This window comes from Channa argus, chromosome 14 (genome assembly GCF_033026475.1).
Source record: "Channa argus isolate prfri chromosome 14, Channa argus male v1.0, whole genome shotgun sequence".
NCBI classification, from domain to species: Eukaryota; Metazoa; Chordata; class Actinopteri; order Anabantiformes; family Channidae; genus Channa; species Channa argus.
This window is the reverse complement of record NC_090210.1, coordinates 2,015,987-2,028,329: the sequence shown is the minus strand read 5'-3', so window position 1 is coordinate 2,028,329 and position 12,343 is coordinate 2,015,987. Positions and strand designations below refer to the sequence as shown.

The window sequence follows — 12,343 nt, the reverse complement described above, 5'->3', positions numbered from 1 at the left end:
CTGAAATCAAAAGTTGGTCATCACAGTTTACAGTTTATGTAGCTTTATTGACAGGTTCTGAGTGTCGAAACCCAGAAAAAGCTGTAAACAAGTCGATGTAATAACTGAGCACCCTACAGCAGAAGAAGTCAGGTAGTTGCTTACGGTTGCTTATTTCTGCAGAACAGTGACCAATTTGGAAGATTTACAAAGTATGATTTGCAAACTATTGAATGTTGTATAGCTGTAGTGTAGTATATGAACTGTTTTGGTGAAAAAACCTTGCTACCTTTGCTTCTGTCTTGCTTAGTGGATCATCAGTGTGGCTGATATTGTTAATCCCAGAGGTATAAGTGAAGTAGAGCTCAGCAGTGTGTTCACATAGAATACTGTAAAATGTTGTCACTGGCTGAAAGTTTACTTGTCCAATTTAATTGAATTCCTTATGCTTTACACACAGCCATTACAGGCCGTAGATAGCTTGATTAGTTAACTCAAGCCTGCAACCCAATGACAGTTCTCAGCCCATCAAGTGATCAGATGTAATATGGAAAGATTCTTGCAATCACTGAATATACAGACTTTATTGCCATTAGTTCCCATGTCAGTTCCCTATGCTCGTTTATTTTGTCTAAGCTTAAAGTTGCCTGTCACGTATACGCAAGGAAAGTAATTGGTTTCAATGTGTTGTTTGCATAGCAGATCTCTGTCACAGCTCAGCTCAGAGGAGGAGACCACACATGTGTTTTCGAAGGTTTATTTAGCCAAACAGAAAGATAATCTCAAATTATGAAAATAAGGATTAGTAGTGCATAAAGGAGTGGGCAAGTTTGTGTTGCACTTGTTAAACACAGCAAAAAAGAAAATTCAAAAGGTGAGATATAATATATATCTATATCTATCTATTTAATCTATATATATATAGATAGATAGATAGATATAGATATAATATATTGGAAACTGAATGAAATGTGATTAATAAAATTAGACGGAATAATAAAAAAGAAGAAAAGATTCAGTTGGATTTGTGATGTAATAAATAGCTACAAATGGAAAATGAATTAATAGTTTTACATTTATTTATGAACGTAAGTAAGTTTGCACTCATTTAGGTTGTGTGAAGCATGAAGTAGTAGCTCAATGCAATTTTACTCTGTTGCTGAGTGTTAGCTTTACTAGCTGACTTCATAGAGGCCTTAAGGCTTTATATTCAATCATGTCCTAAATGTGTAATATGTTTTGGACCATTGGGTGATTAAATAGCAGGAAAAGTACAAGTCAAGGTAAAGAAATATGAATAGGACCTAAGTATTCAGTTCTCTTGATGGTGGTCCAAGAAATGAATACTGAACAGAAACATGTTCTGAGAGATATGTGTTTCCAACATATCAAATAAAAAGTGATGCTTAATGTGCCTGCAAAACATACAGTATTGTTTAATCTACCAACAATGTTGTGTCTGCTAGTGGGAACCTGTGTAGTACTGTGAGTCTACTAGCGTCATCCAGTTTTTTTGGGGGGGTAAGACCACATAACAGACCTTTTAAATAGTTCCTTGTGAGGCTCTATAAATGCCCAATAGCTCAATTTTTATTTTATGGATTAGAAGGCAAAAGGCTGATTTAGTTATTTCTGAAGTCTGGTTTGCAAGCTGAGATTAATTAAAACACAGAGATGTTTGACTTGTTCTTTATAGCCTTGTCTTTTTAAACTAAAGAATACTTAGTTGCAATCCACGTGTTTACTTTAATACGCCGATGCAGTTGGACATGTTTTGCAATGTAGAGAAGAATTAAAGACAAGCCAAAGCCCACCCAAAACAACAAACCAAATCCCAAGGGAGGGAGAGAGTGACTGGCTGTCTCCAGATTATGATGCTTAGGATCCACAAGCACAGGTGTCTGCCATGGCTCATATGGACTCCCTGCCAATCTCCCTCAGGGAGAAGACTGCAGAAGGCAGGACCAGACAACAGTTCTAGGCTGTCACACCCCTTAGTTATTCTATCTTCCTCCCCTGTTTTATTTTGCAGAAATCTCTCAGACAGCTATCAAAACAATCAAGCTCCCTCCAGTACTATATTAATTGGTGTGAAGCAGTTTATAGCTCTTATAATTAATGGCTGTGGGAGTGAGTCGGAAGCAGTCTTTTCTTCTCTGTGCAAGCTTTACATCCAGGCATAAATGAGAAAAGGGAGTCATTCTTTATTTAAAAAAAAAAACTGTCTACGGCTTCCTTTTGACTGCTAAATCCAGTTAGCTAACTTTGTAGTTAGAGCAAGCAAGGGTAGACATTATACTTTGGAACAACCCGAATGATTTATTAATGTGAGTATTCCACTAAAATACTACATGGATCAAACTACTTACTGTGATGGTAAGTGGAAAAAAATATCTGAGGCAGTCTGTCAATTAATAGCAAATCAACAACAAACACCTCCATGGGTTTATTATGATATGTAATTGCAAGCCAATCTGGCTTCTATGGATTCAAGTGATAAACACTCCTGTCAATCGAAAAATGATTTAGGGCGACTGTGGTGCAGGAAGGTAGAGGAGTTGTACCAATACCATGCACACAATCAGCTGATCAAGTGTCCTTGAGCAAGACATTGAACCCCAACGTAGTAGCTCCCGATGAGTGTTGGCCCCATTGGCGTGAGTGTGAATGGGTGAATAAGAAGCAGTGTAAAGCGCTTTGAGGGGCAAATAGGTAGAAAAGCGTTATATAAGTGAAGACATTTACCATCTTAAATAAACAAGGGAACGTAATGGTTAGCATGAGATCCCTTGGTTTAGGGAAAGTGAAACCTATTAGTTGTTTATAAATTCAAATTATCAGAGCTATAATCTGCTTCACACCAATTATTATACTACTGGAGGGAGCTTGATTGTTTGGATGGCTGTCCGAGAGATTTCTGCAAATTAAATCAGAGGAGGAAGATAGAATAACTAAGGGGTGTGACAGCCTAGTACTGTTGTCTGGTAGAAATGCATTTCCCCTTCCCCTACTCTAAACCTAACAATTTCTCAATCCTTACCAGTATTGTCTTACCATGACTAACGTGACCAAACCTTATCCTGCCTAGTCCTGAGCCTTGGGGATCGTCTGGGAGCAAAACACATCTGAACGATCACCATGACAACTTAGCAAATCCAATCTGCTAATGAAGACTGTGAGATGCAGCTTCAAGCTTTGGAAAAGCTATTAATACATCTAAGTTTATTTGTATAACACCTTTCATACATTGAAAGAACATTTTGAATGTCAACAACTAACTCACTCTTCAGGTCTTAAAAAGATCTACAGAAAACTGGAGACATTGTTGTTAGGTCTTTTTACCTAATTTACAACTGCATGGATACCTTCAAATTTTCCACTAGAATTTGCTCAGCTTGTCTATGAGCTCGAGCAAACTGCATACAGGACGCAATGCAGTTTATTGTTTGGAGACTGCTGCACATCATTGTTTGTCAGTGTCCCCTTTTTAGGGAACAAGGTTTCTTGTGATCTCCTGGACTCTGACCCTCCTAGGTCTTTAAATAAGCTGATTAAAACACCTGACTCTAACCCCTTCAGATTATAGTGAAAAAAGTTCACATGCTTTTTCCATACTCACATTTTTTTCTTAATTGCCAAGTACAAAAAAATTACAGCACCATGGTTTTAAAAAAATATTTACTAGTATTAACAAGATCAATTTAAGTGAATGTAAATCTAACGACTTTTTAAATCACTGAACTCCTACAATAAAAGAACTGGATGGTTTAAAAACAGTTAATGTGTTCTCAGAAATAATGCTGAGGACAAGTTTTCACTGTTTACATTTTAGTGGTGTAACCTCAGCAGAATTGTGACATTTTGTAAAGTTAGTTCTGAAAATACGCTTCCACATTACAATCCCCATCCATCCATCCATCCATCTATCCACTCCTCTATTATCTTGCGCTTATCCAGATTCGGGTCACAGCAGTCTCAGGTTTAACAAATATTTCTAGATGTCCTACTTCCCAGCCATAATAATAATAATTTCCGCTGCGGGATTTTAAGGCATTCCCAGGCTAGATGAGGTATGTAATTTCTCAAGCTTGTACTGGCTTCACGGGATCTACCACAAGCGGAGGGCACCCAAAAAAACTCCAACGAGAGCACCATTCTTATAAGATGCCTAAACCACCTGAACAGGCTCCTTTCAATGCAAAAAACAGTAGCTCTACTCCAGTGCATGCTAAATGTATACCTGAGCCTTAGAATCTAATTTCAGCCACTTGTATTAGCGATCTTTCTCTTATGGTCAATACCTAGAGCACATGGCCATACGTGAGGGTTAGAAGGAAGATTGACTGGTCACTGGTGGGACCTTTGCCTTGCTCCAATGCAATGTTTCAGCACAGTGTCTGCATAACTGCTGATGCTGCACCAGTGTGCCCGTCAATCTCACGATCCATTTTACCTCCTCTCATGATCAAAACCTGAAGATTCTTAAACTTCTTCAATTGGGGTAGTAACTTATTCCCAACCCAGGGGGACAATCCACCATTTTCCGGAACCATGGCTACAGACTTGGAGGTGCTGACTTGCATTCCAATCACTTCACACTTCTGCAAACCATTCCAGTGCATGCTGAAGGTCATGGTCTGATGAAGCCAACAGAACCACATAATCTGCAAAAAGCAGAGGAGATTCTAGATCCCAAAGGACCTTGAAATCCTGTCCATGAAAATCACAAACAGGATCGTTGGCAAGGGGCAACCCTGACGGAGTAGGACCATCACCAACTAGGAACGTGTTTTGATTTCTTATCAAGAATACAACCCAGGGAGCAGGTAAGGTCAGGAAACGTGACCTGCTGATCCCAGGCTTCATAAACTGGTTTTAGGAATATAGAATGTTTTGTCCCTCAGTGCAGCTTTGATTATACAGCTTGTCATTATTGTAAGCAACACAATGAGACCTTAAGTGGGCCATTTAGCAGTGTGGTGCCACCTTGTTGCCAATAAAGATGTACTGAGAAAAAAGAACTCTGACAGGTCACCTAATCTAGTCTTGCGAGGTGCTGATTTTCAGTAGACATTGTCCTCTATCATTTACAAGGCAAGAAATATAACACTTACTTGATTTAGTATTACAGCCCAGTCAATGAGAATCCAGCACCAACATCAGACTTGCTGTGAAACTGTGCATCTGGATGTTGTTTCCGGGACCTTGGATAATAACTGTGCTGTATATAGAAACTTCTGCCAAACCATTTGAGACAACACAAAGGCTCTTATCTATGATTTCATCAAGTGGCACTTCATGAGACTCAGTAAATAGGAGAACTTGTCAACACTGTTGGAGTACATAATGTAAATGTTGCAGTGATGTAATGTCCTGTGAACACATTCTTTTGTTCAATATTGCATGGAAGCAGCATGGATTTGGGAATATAGGTTCCAAAAAACATGTTCATGATCATAGCAAGGTTTCCTCTGCGGCCGAGGTGTTTTTGTTAATTTTCAAAAGTAATTTAAATTTAATTTAAAGTCTGTTTTAAATATTTCTGAACATGATGCTCCTTTAATAGTCGAGGTCTCTGCAATCCGAGAAGACATGGGCAAAATGTGAATGTCAATAGAGAGAAAATTTCCTTCCCAACAGTGTTGTTTCCAAACCACTCTCATAAATGGATGGGGGAAAGTCACCTTTTATTCCCCTTAACTGTACTTACAGCTAATTGCCCTCTTAGATGGACAGAAAATTAATTTTTGAAAGGTCCTTTGAAGTACCCAGAGTGAAGCTTTTCTGCCTTTTTCAGTCACTGATTGCTTTGGCAGCTGTATGAAGTTCTCTGCTTTTGCCTGGTGAATAACTGTCAGCATGGAATTATGTATTAAATCAAACTGGGGAAGGATTCTGTCATTACCATGAAGCATGAAGACCTAAGACGTGATTTATTATGCTCCTTGTGAAGAAAAATTTACAGTATATACCAATACCATGCACACAACAGCTTTGGCTTCGTCTTGATTATCATGTTAGTGCTTAAGCTAAAATATGGAGTTTCCCCATTAGTTATTGCCCATTTCCTGCTTGCCATAAGAGAAACCAGCTGCAATCTACATTCACTGAAGTCCCAGATTCTGATTATCAGCTTTTAAAAATCTACTTTTATGGAGTTAAAGTGGGGTTGGTAGAGGAATAGCTGCAGATAATGTGCCATGCTAAAATGAATTAGGGGTCTCCTGATGGCGTAGTTGGCAGAGGCTGATCCGGAATGATGTTTCCTTTTTTACTTTTTTATTGAAAAACATAAATGTATTTTTGTTTGTTGGACTAATTTGCATTTACAGTTATAGCTTGACACAAACATCAATGTGCAAGACCCAGGCAAAATAATTTTTACTATATTTCTTGAGCTTTCAATTTGAGAATAAAACAACAGTCACCATTTCCAGTCTCTTAAATGTTAATATTCAGTAACTTTCAGTGATAGCATTTTTAATATCTTTGGATTTTAGGCTGTTGGTCAGATAAAATAAGAGATAAAATAAGAGAAAAATTCTGAAAACAAACAGGTTAATCTATGAAGAAAATAATTAATAGTTCACTCCAAATGTCAACTGTATCTTACAGTGTGTTTTAGCAGTTTGCTCAGTTTATTGTGGTTGACAGTGGTTGAAAAGCTAGAATTAAAAAAAACTAGCAAATGGAACTAAAGTTTTTGGTCAAATGTGTTTCGAGGTCACAAAGAAGCTTTAAATTTACATTTTTATTTAAATTGTCAGTTATGGGTGGTCAAAATAGTAAATACTTAGTTGAAGGCATTTTTGGTCTGGGGATTAAAACATCTTGAAACAAATTCAACATCCTACGCAATTCCTGCATTTTAATGAGCTCATTTGCATACTGTTTCATCATTATCTCAGTAAGGCTTATTAATGTGAAATGTGTCGTTACACTAATATGTCAGCTCAGCACTTTCAAAGTTGGCGTTTTCTTTTTGTATTTCTATTGGAAATACATGAAAGAACTTTTCTTGATGTGCTGAAAGGGTTTGGGAAATAGTATGAGTTGGGACACAGCTGGATAAAGTCTAGACTAAGACTAATTTGAAATGTGCTTGTAGAGCAAATGTTTTTTCCCAAACTGCTTGGACATGGCACTGTTCTTGAACTCTGACCTTCCTGTGGTGGAGGCCAAGCGACTTTTGCACCACAAACAAGAACTGGAAAATAGTCAAGAACACCCTCACTCTCCTCTGCTGCACATTTGGATGGGTGGCCGGTTGCAGCAGTGCATCGGGGCGACAAAATTAGAGAGGAAGTAATTAGAATATGGAGAGCAGAGGGACAGGTTGAAACCTTTTTATTCCACATTCGCTATTTGAATGACCTTTATGAAAATGATGTTCTTTAGGCCAGCACCAGCATGTCCTCTGTCAGATCCTGCAGACTAACCCTGACTTTCTCTTCAAAGTTAGGACACAAAAGCTTGATGAGAGCACTTATTTTCTGAAGAACTCAGCAATCTTGACACGTGTGAATGCAGTCTCTGCTTCTTCTCAGAGTCAAAGAAAGTGTTCTCAGACCGCAGACAAGCCATGATGTACTGAATTGTTGATTTCTTAAGGCAGCACATTAACCAGTACACCTTTCCTAACGTAAACCATCTGGAGAAACTCCAGAGTGCATTGATTGAGTAGCGGCTTACACTTTGCTCACAGTGCACCTATTAATTACAGAAATGTCCCTGTTAGCTGTAGTTAAGAAAGATTACCCCATTTTTGTTCCATACAGTAGGTGATAGTGAACAACAAAGAACTTTCTTGAAAGGCATCAGTGTTTGCTTTACTGCGAGCATAATGAAAAGCTCCTAAATAAATTTACTTACACTCGAATAAACACAAGTGCTCAATGCCTCTGTAAACTGTGGATTAGAGAAACCAAAGCAGCAGGTGCTCCTTCCTTGAACTTTAACTGAACTTCTCTGTCGTTGAAATGTCTTTGCTATGCCTGACAAACATCTAAATGACTTTAATCTGACATGCAGTGACAACGCCATTGGTCATGTGGGTTTTTAAAGCTGCAGAAATCTATATATTTGACTATATGTAATGTAAATGGGTGCATTGAAAATGACAAACCTCTATCACCCTGAGGTCTGAATTAGCTCTGCAAAGGGTTTCAGTGGCTTTTAGAGCGTTGTTTTTATTGCATTAAAGCACACAACTTAACTGTTTTGGTTAGCAACATAACATAAAGAAACATTTAGCTGCTTAAAAACGAAAGCTGTTTCCCTCCAGAGCTGGCGAAGACAAAAGCACAACTGAAATTAGGACTTACATTGGAGATAATCTGAATTAACCAAACGGACAGGTTGTCGCATGTTTGCTGTGAGACTGGTTTTCATTTTTTTTCATATAATATCAATATATAATGATATAAACCAAATCACTATTTTTGTCCAGCTGATAACCATATCAGGACATTTCTTATATCCTCTATGGTCAGTACAACATAACAAAAGCAGAGGCATAACAGGTTAGTGTGTACTGCATTGTGGTGGATTCAAAAGTGTGTCACAAAGATTCAAAAGATCACAAATGCCCATTTTACAAAAAGTGTGTGAGATTACGTCTATCCAGGTAGCTTCAGACAGTTAATGCAGAAGAGATCATAGAGGTATTCACAAAAACTTAATTAAGGAAGAGAACAATAGAGAGAAATGTGAGGGATAAAAGGGGGGTTAGGTGAGGGCAAGCAGGGCAAACAGGTGCAATTCATTATCAGAACGTTCTGTGAGGATAAACAGATCAGAGACAACAGCGAGGAAGGAGTTATTCTGTAAATTGTCCCTATAGGTAAATGGAGGGTGTGGCTGAGGCCTGTGCTTTGTTCCCCACATCAATTAACTAATTACCTTACTAACTTCATTTTTCAATAAGCCATTCAATTTCTGTCAAGACAGATGCTTTAAGGATGGACTGAAATAACCTCAGGCCCTGCATTCTGTGATTATACACCTCTGTCTGAGTTGAAATGTATGCCGGGGAATGCATTAATTATTGATGCTGTTACAAAATACATGTTAGGGAGGCTGCTGCAAGATAGATGATGTGTGCTCCACACTTAAGTGATGGGCTTTAAAGTGATTATTGAGAATATGTACAATAGACAAATACCTGCTTTAATTCCTCAAAACGACTTGTGACATTGTCTTGTATGTAACTGATAACCGAAATCACAGAATTCAGGAGAGATGACGGGCTGCTCAAAGATTATAAATAGGAGCCTGTCGCTAAGAAAGATGTCACGTTTGAATCCCTCAATGCGAACCGTGAGTGAGTAATACTCTGGCCTTTCGCAGCAACGTCTGTTAAGATTTGATTAACGAAAGCATTAAACCATTCCCCAAATATAGTGTTGCAGTGGCTAACAATAGATTATTCTGGTTGTGCATGGCAGCTCGAGCTTTGTGTGTGCTGCTGTATCTAAATGCGATGCTAATTGGGAGTTGCTGACATTTTGTATCTGTAAAATGTCAACTTTTCAGGAACTGAGAAGCACAGGCTTCTTTTAAGTGCTATGAGGACATGTTTGCAATGTCTCCACTGGGTTTCGATTGAGCTGCACTCTTTTTTTCACACCTTAAATTGCATTAGTTTGTAGTAAAGTTCGAACAATAGGGTAGTTCAAATTGACATTACAAGTTATTATAGCATGTAGTAGTAATATCTTAGTCCAGATATCTTGATAAATGTAAATACATATTAAAACGAAATGAATGTGGGTGTGGTAGACATAACTAGATTGAATATGCTTTCATATTTTATCTTTGCCTCCCTGATCTATCCCTCTCTAATCCAACCACCACCAGGGATTACTCTTACTTCCAAACGGAAATCCGATCTCTTAATTTTCAATGTGCCCTTTAACATCTCTTTGAGGATTGGTTGATATCACAGTAGATTGCTACATTGCATCAGATATCTAGCCCATTCCCCTCCCTTGGGTGCGAAGGGGAAATTAGACCCTTTCTCTTCCTGCTTCCCATCAGAGAGTGTAGTCTTCACCAGGTCACCACTGCAGCAAGACCACATCCCACAATAGCTAAGGTGAACTTAAAAACTTTGTGAGAAAATGGGAGCACCAGAGGAGGAAGCCCCACGTCCACCATCAGACATTACTGTGTTTGGGGCCAACTGTACCCTCCATGGCCTGAGCCACATCTTCCTGCCGGGTGGAGTGACTGTACGACGGTTGCTCTGGGCGGCTGCATTCAGCGCCTCCCTTTCCATCTTCCTCCTCCAAGTAGCCGACCGTGTAATCGAGTATTGCCAGTACCCTCATGTCACCATCCTGGATGAAATGGACAGTCCGGTAATGTACTTCCCTGCCATCACCCTCTGCAATTACAACAGCTTTCGAAAGTCGCAGCTCCGTAGGAATGACATCTTCTGGATGGCTGATCTCTTGGGTGTAGAACAAGGTGACTTTGATGACTTCATGGCCGCTCTGGGGCAGCCAACAAACAATAGCAAGTTTTTCCCCAGCAAGACCTTCAACATGTTAGAGTTTGTGCAGAGGACCAGCCACAACATAGAGGAAATGTTACTTGACTGCAAATACAGAGGCAAGGACTGTGGTCCAGAGAACTTTACGATAGTAAGTATGGCTCTTTTGTGGGTCCCACCCAAAGTAATATCAAATAAACTGTATTCTGGTGATTAGAGGAAAAACCGTGATCCCTAGGTGGTGAGCTATGAGGGGGTGTTGTCTTATCTTAAATATTTTAGAATATCTCTGTAAGAGAATAGTTGATTTATCTTAATTGTGCATTAATTTGAAAAGGAATGTTTTGTGTATTCACTTGAAAAGTTCAAAAATTAAGATGAGAACATATGCAGAAGCCTGTGAGCTGTTTAATAGTGATTCTAATGGTACAATTTGAATCCTTCATTCTGCCCACAGTGAAAGGAAACATGAGGGACTTTGTGTTTGTGAATGGCTGAAGACATAACAGCAGAGATCTGCTGAAAGAAGAGTGGTTCTTTTTATAAAATGAGCATTGTCATGATGAGACAAACATACCCATTTCAGAACTCATTAGGAAAAGAGATTCATTTAAATTATGTTTTAATTACCTTTTTTTATATTGGTCTCATAAACTTCCATTTTTTTTTAAACAATTAATGCAAAGATTAAGTACTTGTAAGGGGGACAACCAGTATGGAGAGTAAGATAGGAACCATTTCTGAGGAATACTACTGTTACATTGTTTTATCTCAGTTTACAAGAATAGGTCCCAAGAGCAAGAAGAGATTTTCCGGCCTCTTATGGTCATGCCAATTTATACTTTTTATAGGATTTACTTCCTAAAAAGTCTCCTCTGAAACATGTCAACTACTGAGGTGCCATATGGCTCAACAAATCTCTGCTGACATCATGCATCATGCATTATAAAGCAAACATATGCTGTTTTCAAGGCCAATAGAACATTTAATATGTTATAGTTTTTCTTTGTAAATACCTCAAATACCTTAAAATCCCTTCTTTTAAAAACACATTTTTTTATATATGCAGTAAGAAGGTATTTTTTCTTAAGTTTTACCCATTTGTTTGTAGTTTTTTTTTTTTACAAAAACTGAGATTTGATGTTGATATAGTCAAATCAGCAGAATTTGACTATAACTTCTGCATCCTGCTGCAGGGACAGCATTAGTATTGCATTTTTGATGATATGGGCCATTGATTTGAGTGATGAAAAACCTAGCATCAGGGTTGGCTTGTTACTGTATGCTGCACAGATTCTTTGTGAATTTGTAGCAGTGAAAATGAGGAAAATGATACTAATCAATTACAGTTATTTTGAGTGGACGACAATAGTTAAAATTAAAAGACGAAATTTGGCTTCTCATCCCATGCGCGCGAAAGATAGCGAGCCAGATCTGGCACCGTTAAACTAATAAAGGGAGATTTTGGTATTGCTGTGGTCAGTCAGGTGACCTTGGCTCGTTCACATCCCTATGCACAAAGGGCAAATTTCAGCTAACTGTCGGAAACTGGAGATTCTCTGAGGGCCTTAGCATAGAGGCGACTAATTAAAAATTCATGGAGCTGCCTGTATTCCCCCTCCTCATCCTGCTGTAGCAGACTCGGAGTCAGGTCTCCGCACAGGAGATGGGATGTGATGGACCTGAGATCGCCCCTTACTTACTTCAGCAACATCACTGCAAGATGACTCACACAGGATCTAGACAACATCTGACAATCAGGTCTCTGCATGGGCAAAATTGGAGAAAGAAATATATAGGATCATTCAAACGACTCCACTGATGCATTTTACTTTTAAGAGATATACATTTTGATGCAGCCTATACTCT

General features: G+C 38.6%; 1 protein-coding gene across 3 annotated transcripts in view; it reads left to right on the top strand.

Moving 5' to 3' along the window:
* asic1c (acid-sensing (proton-gated) ion channel 1c) overlaps positions 1–12,343 on the top strand; it is an 82,702-nt gene that overhangs the window by 46,081 nt on the left and 24,278 nt on the right. The window contains exon 1 of one of the 3 annotated variants that reach the window (XM_067528735.1): positions 10,011–10,625. The exons of the other annotated variants lie outside the window; for them this stretch is intronic. Within the exon in view, the coding sequence (XP_067384836.1) occupies positions 10,101–10,625 (525 nt within the window). The 5' untranslated portion in view covers positions 10,011–10,100. Of the gene's footprint in view, positions 1–10,010; positions 10,626–12,343 lie in introns of those variants that run through there. 3 annotated transcript variants of the gene reach the window in all.